This window comes from Portunus trituberculatus, chromosome 21 (genome assembly GCF_017591435.1).
Source record: "Portunus trituberculatus isolate SZX2019 chromosome 21, ASM1759143v1, whole genome shotgun sequence".
NCBI classification, from domain to species: Eukaryota; Metazoa; Arthropoda; class Malacostraca; order Decapoda; family Portunidae; genus Portunus; species Portunus trituberculatus.
Window position 1 is genome coordinate 15,737,034 of NC_059275.1, and position 12,500 is coordinate 15,749,533.

A 12,500-nucleotide genomic window follows, 5' to 3' on the forward strand; every position below is an offset into this window, starting at 1 on the left:
TGTGTGTGTTTCACTGTTTGATCTGCTGCAGTCTCTGACGAGTCAGCCAGACGTTACCCTACGGAACGAGCTCAGAGCTCATTACTTCCGATCTTCGGATAGGCCTGAGACCAGGCACACACCACACACCGGGACAACAAGGTCACAACTCCTCGATTTACATCCCGTACCTACTCACTGCTAGGTGAACAGGGACTACACGTGAAAGGAGACACACCCAAATATCTCCACCCGGCCGGGGAATCGAACCCCGGTCCTCTGGTTTGTGAAGCCAGCGCTCTAACCACTATCAACAGTGGTGTTCCACAGGGTTCTGTCCTATCACCCACTCTCTTTCTATTATTCATCAATGATCTCCTAAATCTGACTCAATGCCCTATCCGCTCCTATGCTGATGATACCACCTTGCATTATTCAACAGCGTTCAACAGACGCCCAACCCAACAACAATTAAATGACTCAAGGCGAGATGCTATAGGACGCCTAACTTCTGATCTTTCACTTGTTTCTGATTGGGGCAGAGAAAACCTGGTTTTGTTCAATGCCTCAAAACTCAATTTCTACAACTATCTACTCGACATAACCTTCCAGACAACTATCCTCTCTTCTTCAATAACACTCAACTTCCCTCTCCTCTACATTAAACACACTCGGTCTATCCTTCACTAAAAATCTAAACTGGAAATTTCACATCTCTACTCTTGCTAAATCAGCTTCCAAGAAGTTAGGTGTCCTGTGGCGTCTTCGTCCATTTTCTCTCCCTCCCAGCTGCTTGCTCTGTACAGGGCCTTATCCGCCCGTGTATGGAGTATGGCTCTCATGTCTGGGGGATCCACACACAGCTTTACTAAACAAGGTGGAATCTAAAGCTTTTCGTCTTATCAACTCTTCTCCTCTAACTGACTGTCTTGATTCTTTAAGTCACCGCCGCAATGTTGCATCTTTATCTGTCTTCTACCGCTGTTTTCATGCTGTCTGCTCTTCTGAACTTGCTAACTGCATGCCTTCCCCTCCTGCGGCCTCGCTGCACAAGACTCTCTACTTCTTCTCATCCCTATTCTGTCCATCTTCCTAATGCAAGAGTTAACCAGTATCTTCACTCCTTCATTCCCTACACTGGTAAACTCTGGAACTCTCTACCTGTGTCTGTATTTCCACCTGCCTATGACTTAAACTCTTTCAAAAGAGGAGTGTCAAGACACCTCTTACGTTAACTGGACCCTCCTTTTAGATTTTTTGTTTTTTCTCCTACTTTCCTCTCAACAGGGCCTGGCAACCAGCGGGATTTTTTTTTTTTCCAACACTGTTTTCCCTTGGCCAGTGCCCTTGTAATGTAAAAAAAAAAAAAAAAAAACCACTGAGCTACCGGGCGTGTGTGTGAGTGCAGAGTCGCATCACTTACAACATACTAATCAAAACCCCTCGCCATGAGTGAACAGGTGGTAACATGTACACGACCTTCGCTTCCTTCCGCTTCTTTGCATCTGCTTCACTCCTTCCTGGTCCTCGAGCGCCTCATTTGTAGTCACACTGTCACTCGCCCATCCTCTACCACTTCCCTGCCCATTCACAAAAATCCATAGAAAAAAAAAAAAGACTGAAAGAGAGAAAAAAAGTATCGCATGACCTCACTGTCTTGGCGCTAAACTTTCAATCAATTTATAAAAGGTAGGAAGAAAAAGAGTAGCGTCAAGTCATCTGGTTTTCTGCATTCGTTCTTGACACATTGACTCGAGGGAGAGTAAGTGAATGGAGGGAGTTGACGTGTATATGCTCTTTATGATATCCACTGGGAATATCTGCCACTGTGCCGTGTGTAACAAGAATGTGGTGCAACGTAATGATATGTAATGTGTTAAAGCTAATCCGTGACACTTCGCATGATTATTAGGGTGGAGTGAGGAAAAGATATGAATGCATTTAATGATAATTTTATGTAATTTGGTGTAGGTAATGTAGTATAAAGTCATGCAAGACAAGAATAGTCTGTAACATATTATTTATTTATGTATTTAGTGATCTATCTGTTATTTCTTTTAGTGGGTGAGTAGAGGTGTCGCGTCCCGGGACTCTTTGTTTGCTGAGCCTTGCAGGAGCTACATAAATAAGTGTCCTTCGTGAAGGGCGTGGATGGCCTGAGCGACGCCACCCATCATCTCTGCCGCCCTCTGAGCCTTGTGATACTAAGCCTTCCATCACACTCATATCTTGGACCACACTAAAAAAAATAAATAGATAAATAGATAATGATGATGACTAAATAAATAAATAAGTAAAAAAGTCATAACAATGTGAAATTTACGGGGTTTTCCTTTAGTCCTATGTGAGAATCCCTTATTCCTGACAGTTCTTTCCGCCTCGTGGACAAATAACAGGCGCCAAACAACAGTCCCCACGCGGCCTTGCTGCTTTTCAACCTCACGCACACCTGAGTAACTTTTTCACCTTTTAGCCTGTGTTCCCTGAGCCAATGGGGCCGCGCGTGATGCACCTCCTCCTCCTCCTCCTGGTCGCCTCTGCTTCTGCAAGGAAGCTCCGCCCACCTCGTCCAGGCCACGACTTTATTGGCCGTGTGTCCAGGTGTATATATAGGAAGCCACACCGGCCAGTTCATCACTACCGCTGGCTCGGTGTTGTCTTGTGGAAAGAGGAGTATCACTCGCTATGTGAGTACCTGTGTTGGGCTGAGGGGCGCCGGTAACGAGGGAGAGAGGGTGAGGATAGGAGTGGGAATGTGTCAGTTGAATTTGTCTGTCAGCGTAAGGGATTCATTGCCGCTTCATCCCAGATAACCTCGAGATATTGTACGAAGATAGATTTTGAATTTCTCGATTTGCATGTCTTAATTCCCGTAAGATTTAACTGTCCATGTCACACACTCCTTTATTTAATTCAGTGGTTCTTAACTTTTTTCAGTGGCCGTACCCCTTGATATCTCAGAAAAAATCATCGTACCCCCTCCAATATAAATAGTATACAAACATATGAAAAGGATTAGTGATAGTGTTTACAGCACTAACTTAAAAAATTGAGACAAATATAGTAAGAGAAAAATTAGGAAAAAATATGTTTTACTTTCTCATGGTAAATACACGGTACCATTGCACTGGCTACCATGTCTCGTACCGCTACGTTTAAGGTTTCGTACCCCTTGGGGGTACAGGTACCTCAGGTTAAGAGCCACTGACTTAATTCCTTAGTCTCAATTTGTATAGCAAAGTCTCTTAACACCGTTCACTATTGGGACACATTTTTTCTTGAGATTTGTGTACGATTAAACCATTTTATTGACATTAGCCAGAGTCTATAAAGGTCAAAAGATTAATGGCCACAGTCTTCACTATTTCAATCTCGCCCCCTTGTAAGTTTCTGAAGGTGTATGAAACCACTAAACAGTAACCAGAATGAATTTGGAAACGTGTCATGGTACTGAAGGGAGTTAATCTACATCCCCACTTTGTCTTGTCTTTCAATACATTACAAGCTTTCCTTCTATATCTCACAAAATCTCAGCGTACAGCACACTGCCAACCAATAGCCTACAGTTCAACAGTGTAGTAGCAGCCCAGTGTCTCAGCCTGCACACAAAGTCTCTCAGCCTAAATGCCACAGTCTCCTCGTCTTATAATCTACTTCACGTTAATCCAGTTACAAGGTGCAATATATCTTCCACCACTTAGACATTCGTTAACCTTTTCACTGCACCATGTAATTCACATCACTAAAGACAACAGAAATCTTGACAAATACCAGAGAGAGAGAGAGAGAGAGAGAGAGAGAGAGAGAGAGAGAGAGAGAGAGAGAGAATGAAAGGGGATGTGGCAGGGTTTAAAGAATACATCCTCCAGTCTCTAACCAGTGCATTGCTTGGTGACTGAGGAACAAAGGTAAATATTTCAGAGTGGTTAGTGACTTGGGAAGGAAGTGTCGTGTGAAAAGGGTAAAGTTTCCGCCGGTGCAAAGGGTACATGAGTTTATTACTTTTACTTGTTACAGAGGCACTTTCTCCACAACCTGTTTACCGCGCTGCCCGCATTTTCAACACGTCTCTTCGCCTCCGCTGCTACAGTTACATAATGGAGCTCTCGAACACGTAACTTGACCGTCAACCTTCGCTGAATACTTCCACATGTCCCGGTGCCTTACTTTACTTCTCTTTAGTCACTGGAGTTGGCAAAGGAGTTTTTATGATTCTAGCAATGATCATACAAGAATTATTCACCTTCAAGGAGAGAATAACATGTATAAACTACACGTTCCGTCTTTAATCTCCTCTATTTATATTAGTCTCCTTAGTTGTTCGTGATTGCAAAGGCGTTTTTCATAATTCTGCCAATGTTTAAACAAGGATTATCTGTCAGCAAAGAGAAAAAAGATGTATACAAACTCGACACTGCGTTCCGTCTTTAATCTCTCTACTTTTATCTTTCTCATTAGTTGTTCGTGTTTACAAAGGCGTTTTCATAATTCTGCCATTGTTAAAAGGATGACTATCTGCCAGCAAGGAGAAAGGAATGCATACAAACTCAACATTACGTTCTATATCCCTACACGTTTTAATCTCCTTAGCCTTCTTAGTTGCTCATGTTTACAAAAGGCGTTTTCATAATTCTACTAATATTTAAAGGAGGATTATCTGCCAGCAAGGAAAAAGGAATGCATACAAACTCAACACTGTGTTCGATATCCCTTCACGTTCTGCCTCTAATATCGACTTTTTTTTCATTAATTTTCTGAGTAATGCGACTCAACAAAGACATGTAGTAACACGGACAACAAAAGGTTTCTTGAGCACCAAAGGTTTCATATTTAAAGAAAACAGGGAGAAGGAATGAAGGTTTAGCGTTACTATGCTATATTCACAAGCAATTTTAACAACATCCTGCAACTCTTTATCAGTCAACATAATCAATTCACGAGGGAAAAAAAGAAAAAAAAAAAAAAAAAGCACGCCTTTATCGAGTATGAGTGAAAGGGAAACATGAGAAAGAAAACGGAGAAGGCGTAAGAAAAGTGGTTTTAAAATGCTCACGTGGCGACATTTGAACATTTTTGGCAGTTTACTGAGAGAAGAGATGCATAAAAGGAGGTACAAATAAATAAAGATGAGAGATACAAAGAAAGGAGATAACAGAAACGTAGTAGAATAAATGAAAATACAAGAAAAAATAGGGAGAAAGGATACAAGCAAAGGAAATAACAGGAAACTAATAGAATAGATAGTGGTGCGAGAAAAACAGAGAAAAAGAATACAAGGAAAGGAAACAACAGAAACGTAGTAGAATAAATGAAAATACAAGAAAAAACAGAGAGAAAGAATACAAGCAAAAAAAAAAAAAAAAAAAACAGAAAACGTATAGAATAGATATAAAAAAAAAAAAACACAGATAGACCTAGTAAAATATAGATAAATAGAGCACATTCCGGTCATAACTCGCTTCATCACTCCACTTGATGCACTCCACCACTCCACCACCTGACACGTGAACTAAGAGGGACGTGTCACAGTTATGGCGGAGGAATTGAGTCTTGTGGAGTTTTCGCCTGGAGAAAGTATAGGGAAGGGAAGGCAAGGTAGGGAGGTGGTGGTGGCGGTTGTAGTGGTGGTGGTGGTGGTGGTAGTGGTAGTGGTGATGTCATATTATCATCACGTGCTTTGTGTGTGTTGGCAAGCGAGCAGGTGAGCAGAGAACAGCAACACCACCACCACCACCACCAGAACCACCACCAGAACCAGCACCACCAGCAGGGCATTTAGCTTGCAGAGTGAAAGGTGTTCCTCACCCTGACCTGCTGGACACACACACACACACACACACACACACACACACACACACACACACACACACACACACACACACACACACACACACACATGCACGCGCAATGACTAACTTTCTACCACTTCTTGCGTTCATCAACCAACACTTTCAGCTTATTCACCAGTCCTTACATAAGTTATTCCCTCACTCCTTTAATGTTTGCCTCCGCTTCACACTTAACCTCTCTCTCTCTCCTCCACTTCACGCTGCTCACTTTCCTTCCTCCTCTCCCTCTTGTTTCCTTCTCGCTCTGTTTCCTCTCGTGGGTTAACGTTCTGAGTGTGTTTTGCCACAGTTATTAGTTTGCTTCTGTTTTTGTCTAGGCACCCATTGCGTTTCCGATCTCTCTCTCTCTCTCTCTCTCTGGTAAATACTATAGATAATACACATTTTCTTTTCCGTTCTCGTCATATACACCGCCGCGAGACCCACCCACCGACACACACACACACACACACACACACACACACTTATCACCAAATCCAGATATGTAGTGACCTCACCACTTCTCGTGTCTGTGACCTTGACTCTAAATTTCTCCGGTGTTTGCAATCCCCGGCCTGGCTATCAACGCTACTTGCTTGCTTCATTATAGAAGATACTACGTAGTGCCAGATTTATGCTTTTTTCTTTAGCTCTCTCCGCTTTTTTCCGTCTAAAACTCTTACTTCATCGCTATCTACGCATATTTATTTATACACGTGAAATCTACCTGATCTCCTTGGCAGCTAGAGGTTTATGCAATTCATGTAAGAAAAAGAAGAAAAGAAATCCACTGCGAAGACTTTATATTTTTCTTTCTCTGCCTTCTCTTATAACGGGAGTCTGTCTTCATTACTTGGCTCTTTTCACTAACACACTCCCACACAACACCCTGCCATACTCTTCAGTCGCTTATGTTCTGCAGTTCTCTTTCGTAGTTATCCAGTAGAAAATGGAAAAAAAAAATAAACTGTTTAGACTCTTATGTTTTTTAATACAGTCTTCTCTTTAGTAGTTATCCAGCATAGAAAAGATTAAGTCAATTCCTGTTTTTCTCTTCTCTGTGTTGATGTAAGCAATTTTCTATGGTGCTTTGAATGTTGATTATGAAAGACCCACAGCTTTTTTAGGCACAGTATTTATTCATCAATTTTTTGTACAACTGTCTTCTCTTCAGTATCCATCCAGCATAGAAAAGAACACATTAACAGTCATTTCTTTCTTTACGTTCTATTTGTTCTGTTAGTTAATTCTTTTAGTTATTTTTTATGTGCTCTTAACTCGTGATGTGAATAAAGTTTATTCTACGTTTAATTTATTACATGAGGTAAGTTTCTAGTTTTTATCTATTTATTTATTTATTTTTCTTTAACGTATCACATGAACTAAATTAGTAGTCAATTTCATAATCATCTATAATACGAAGTGTTCGTTTTATCAATTTCTCATTTAGGTTTTCTTGCTTTTACCTGCTCGTGTAAGGTAAAGTCAATGCTCATTATATCATTCTGACCTGCAATCTCAATTTTTCCTTTCACTCGGATCACGTCGCAGCCAGCCAGCCTTGAGCCGCCTGCCTGCTGGTGCTGCTTGTGTCACACCACTGCCTCTCATGACCAGTCTCCTCCTCGGGGCTGGGTGGCGTAGTTGGTTAAGGCGGCTTGTGTTCGAATCCTGCCAAACTTAGTTGCCCAGTGGGAGGTGTAGCGTTTTCCCGTTAACCCTAGCGGTGCCATATAACCTATGTTGTTGTGGGACCTAGAGGAATAATTTCCATTTTCCTCCTCCTCCTCCAACTCTACCTCCTCCTCTTCCTCCTCCTTCTCATCCTCCCTCAGTCTCCCGTTGACCACCACTCACACGGCCACTGGTTACTCTGCCGTCTTGCTGCGGTTGATGATGAGCGTTTGGGCACAAGTAAACTATGTCAATAAAGCAAAACTCGTTACAGTTACCTCACAGGAAAAATACTAGACGGCTTCCTTCACCTGGTATGTTGTTACACACATTAAGTATTTCAATGACACATTCAATGATATTCAATTACGTCTCAAAATTATCGGATTATCATATGAAACCCAACATAACGTAGATTAACCAACACCACGTAACCTAACCTAACCTGAAATATGGGACACTCAATTTACATACACAAGAACATGAGGGAAGGTACAAGAGTCTCACAGACCTACACGTGGGAGTCCCTGAATTAAACATCCGTATCAATAACCACCTTCCATCTCTATCCATAAATCCATCTCTTATACCCTCCTTTAACCTCTTCATTACTGGGACATACATTTACCTTGTGTTTTGGGTATGATTAGACAATTCTTATTTACATTACGAAGGGTCTATGGAGGTCAGAAGATTGATAGCTAGAGTCTTCATTATTTCAGTTCCCAAATAAGTTTCTGAACCAGTATAAGATCACCAAATAATTAATATGAAAATGCGTCACGTTATACTGAAGGGATTAACTGCAAGACGAGAAATGAGAAGCTGATAACATTCCAATTAGCAACATGAAGAAACCACAATACTGATTCAAGAGGTGAGACTGACCTAATTGATTCAAACCTCAATGAGCAGCTCGAGAGGACCGCCAAGCTTCAAACGGTGCTTCATATCGAGAGGTTCAAGATGAGGATTTGAAATGCGTGCAAGTGCTTGGCTTAACATGTGCGCCACCTGTCGGGGTGTGCCAGTGGTGTGTGTGGTGATGGGGTGATTCAAGGGCATCATTTGAAATTTTTAACTAGTAGATCTCTCTCTCTCTCTCTCTCTCTCTCTCTCTCTCTCTCTCTCTCTGATTCTTTACCTTTACCTGTGTACATTAATGAGTTCGCAATGACCACCACCATTACCTTTTCTAAAGTTTAATTCGTATTGTAACTTTCTTTTTGTTCTTTCTCTATCGCGCCTTTTTCTGTGGTGAGGGAGTTATACTCAAATGTATCTATTCTTCATTTTCCCGTCCCCCTATCCACGTTAGAAATAAAGAAAAGAACAATAACCATGACTCAGTTTCCTAGGTAAGGTGGTGACAGGTGCGTCGCCTCAGGAAGTGTATGTATGTATATACAGTTTCACTTTCGCTGTCTCTTGCTTTCGTCCCTGAGCTGCAAGTACCGCAAGCCGAACGGACGAACGCATGCACGTGCAATGACCCGAGCTGTGAGGTAACAGTTGCTTGAAATTGTCAGACGGAGCGCACCTCCGTCTGTGTTTGACCCCTTCAATACTGGGACGCATTTTCATATTCATTCTACCTACTATTTTGACGATTTTATACAGCTTCAGGAACTTATGTGGGGATTAAAATAGTGAAGACTGTGGCCATTAATCTTCTGACTTACATAGATCCTTCCTAATGTCAATAACAGCGTCTAATCATACCGGAGACTCAAGGTAAAAATGCGTCCCAATACTTAAGGGGCTAAGCGCTTTAGTAATGAACAACTTTTGAAAGAGCACGGAGATTAGACAGGTTCTAATGAATGTGTTTCCTACCAATTAGCTGCCAATGACGCTGTGACATATGACTCTATTCGGAAACACTTTGCTCCCTCACCACAAATATTTCAAAAGGCCACAGAGGTAAATTAGGTTCTCAACACTTTTCTCCTGTTAATAATATAGAAATCTTGTTAAGCTGTCACCAAAACCATAGAAACATCCTTAAACATACGCGTCACTTCAACTAAAGCCTTTTGAAAGAATGGAGGTGCAGTGTAGAAGTATTTTAGAATATGACCTATAGAAACGTAGAGAAATAAGGTAAGTGCAAACAGCCATCAGCCCTACACGTGGCAGTGCCTGTACTCTGTCCCTGTGATCTATAGAAATGTAAGGAAATAAGGGAAAGTGCAAGCAACCTTAAGCCCTACACGTGGCAGTCCCTGTACACTTGCTATTTGACTATTTGACTTTTACTGCATAGAAATGAGACTGCAGATTGTAGAATACTTGCATTATCCTCTCACTCTCTTTGCTTTCCGTGGTGCCTTTGGAAATTACACTCTGAAGTTTCTTTATGTAACTTCATTAACTTCTCCAATACTGGGACACATTTTTATCTTGATATTTGTGTATGATTAAATCCTTTTATTTACATGGAGGTCAAGAGATTAATGGCCATAGTTTTCAGTATTTTAATCCGCTACATAAGTTTCTGAAGCTGTATAAATTCACCAAATAGTAAGTGGAATGAATATGGAAAAGCGTCATGGTACCGAAGGGGTTAAACTCAAGATAAAACCACAGCATCTAAAGGGTTAAAAATAAAAATCTTTGTTAAATTACTACTAGAGTCATGGAAATGCACTTGAAAGACCTTAATTGCTACTAGAAAGTGTTAAAATAGTTGAGGAAAGACGTTTGAACCCTTGTTATATTGCTACAGCAATCATAAAGACTCCCTTGAACATCTTATTTAAAAATTCCACTACTAAAACCAAGAAAACATCCTAAAAACATTGTCGTTCACTACAAACTTAAGTGGTTGAGGTAAGACTTAGATATCCTTGTAGCGTTACTATTAGAATCATGTAAATACCTTTGAAAACACACACTAGATATTGTTTAGAATAGTTAACGTAATAAGTTGAAACGTAGGAGGATACTAAGAACTGTTATGTATGTATGTACTATGTAGGCCTAGTCTATGTATGTATGTGTATGTATTTTTTTTTTTTTTTTTCATGCAGGAGGGGCAACTGTTGTGTGCATGCATGTATGTGTATATAGACGTACCTACATTAATATAGTTTACCTGAAGTTCTCTTGCTCTCCAAATATTGTTAGCACTGCTTCTCATGCTTCGAAGACTCCCAAGAAATTATGAGAAAGTTCATCAGTGACCAAAGAAAACGGAAGAGTTTATCGGTAACTGAAGAAAATTTGATAGCTAGTTTTGAGAGAGAGAGAGAGAGAGAGAGAGAGAGAGAGAGAGAGAGAGAGAGAGAGAGAGAGAGAGAGAGAGAGAGAGAGAGAGAGAGAGAGAGAGAGAGAGAGAGAGAGAGAGAGAGAGAGAGAGAGAGAGAGAGAGAGAAACAAAACAACGACAATAACAGGAGAGAACTGATAAAAAAGAAAATGTCGGAAAAGATTCTCAAGCAAACCTTTGTCTAAAAGAAAACGGAGAATTAGAGAACGTCAGCAAACAAAACACTCCATTTCTATTTCTTTCAGAAGGATGGGCATGAAGGAGACAGTGACGGCGATGCTGTTGGCCCTGATGGTGGCGAGGGCTACTGGTCAGTTCAGCGAGGGATCACTCCACGGCTCGCTCAATGCTGGCACGGACGAGAGTGACCGGATTCTGCAGGATGTCTTGTCGGATGCTAAGATCTCAGGCTTCGTCGACTGCATGCTCGATCCCTGGAACGATGCGTGCGGCGAGCGAGCTCCTGTCATGGCCAGTAAGTGTTGGGTTGGGTTAGGTTAGGTTACGTTAAGATAGGCGTAGAAATCAACCTCCTCAATGCCATGACGCATTTTCATATCTATTCTGCTTACTATTTAGTGATTTTATACAACTTCAGAAACTTATATGCTGATTATGATAATGAGGACTGTGGCCATTAATCTTCTGACCTCTATAGACCCTTGCTAATGTTAATAAATTCGTCTAATCATACCCAAACTCATGGTAAGAATGCGTCCCAGTACTGAAGAGGTTAACTGTCCATGGTGTTAAGTAGTTTGTACACAAGAACTAGACGGACTGTACAGAGATAGACAGATATTTTTGTGAGTTAAGTGGCGTGTACATGGGAGCTAGATAGACTGTAGATAGATAGATAGATGTTTTAGTGACTATTTGGGAGTTCAGCAGTTTCTTTTTTAACTGCTAAACAGATTGTAGAGATAAACATTTCCTTTTGTTTTTCGTATCTGCTATCTTAACTTCTCTTTCGTCTTGTCCCTATCCTTGTCTTACTGTTTGTCTTCCGTCTCAACTTCATTTTTTCTTTCTTTTGTCTTACTCTGTCTTCCGTCACAACTTCCTTTTTTCTTTCTTTGTCTTACTCTTTGTCTTCCGTCTCAACTTCATTTTTTTTCTTTCCTTGTCTTATTCTTCGTCTCTCGTCTCAACTTCTTCCTACTCGTGTCTTTCATTCTCCCTTCTGACGAGTCTCCTCTTCCTTCGCCAGTTATGATCAAATTTGCCCTGCGCGACAACCTGGAGTGCAAGGACTGCTCCGACAGAGTTTTCAAGCAGATGAAGTTCATTGTGAACCGCCTCAGGTCCCACCAGAGCCAGTGCGTCAGGTTGCTCCGTGGAGTCGGCTTCGAGAAATTAGAAAACCAGTGTGTGTAGACCCCCGACCATGAAGCAAACTAAACCTTCTGGAGGGAATGATATGACACTTGAGTCGGTGTCATTCTCTTATTTTTGATATAGTTTTTACCAAATGTGGGAGAAAAGAACGAAAATAACAAAAAAACTAAAAAACTAAAACAAAATTGGTGTGGGATGACCTTATACTTCAAACACAGTACACGGGTGATGAGTTTTGCCGAGTGAAAGGAAGAGTGAAAGTTGCAGAAAACGTGGTGTTGCATGCTTTGGATGATCAGGCAAATGTACTGGAATAAAGAAGTAAAAGTGTGTTTTGTTTTCCTTTTCCTTGCAATGAGACTGCGGCCCAACACCACAACACCAGCGCTTCTCGTAATGGTAAAGAAACT

The 12,500-nt window shown here is 41.2% G+C and overlaps 1 protein-coding gene across 2 annotated transcripts; it reads left to right on the plus strand.

The window, feature by feature from the left end:
• The first annotated feature begins 2,554 nt into the window (after nucleotides 1-2,554).
• On the plus strand, nucleotides 2,555-12,420 carry LOC123507169. Of its 2 annotated transcripts, none has more exons than XM_045259825.1 (3): nucleotides 2,555-2,666; nucleotides 10,998-11,227; nucleotides 11,963-12,420. In XM_045259825.1, exons 2-3 carry the CDS (start codon nucleotides 11,002-11,004, stop codon nucleotides 12,127-12,129), a joined length of 393 nt encoding a protein of 130 aa, XP_045115760.1. In that variant the 5' UTR covers nucleotides 2,555-2,666; nucleotides 10,998-11,001; the 3' UTR covers nucleotides 12,130-12,420. The 2 variants fall into 2 exon arrangements, with proteins under 2 accessions (XP_045115760.1, XP_045115759.1); XM_045259824.1 differs by having other exon boundaries at nucleotides 2,565-2,666; nucleotides 11,001-11,227.
• Nucleotides 12,421-12,500: the final 80 nt, after the last annotated feature.

What these genes read in the sequence shown, in the direction of transcription:
- LOC123507169 (XM_045259824.1), top strand. An exon ending in GCGAGCTCCTGTCATGGCCA is followed by an intron (nt 11,228 to 11,962) that starts GTAAGTGTTGGG and finishes TTCCTTCGCCAG; the next exon opens with TTATGATCAAATTTGCCCTG.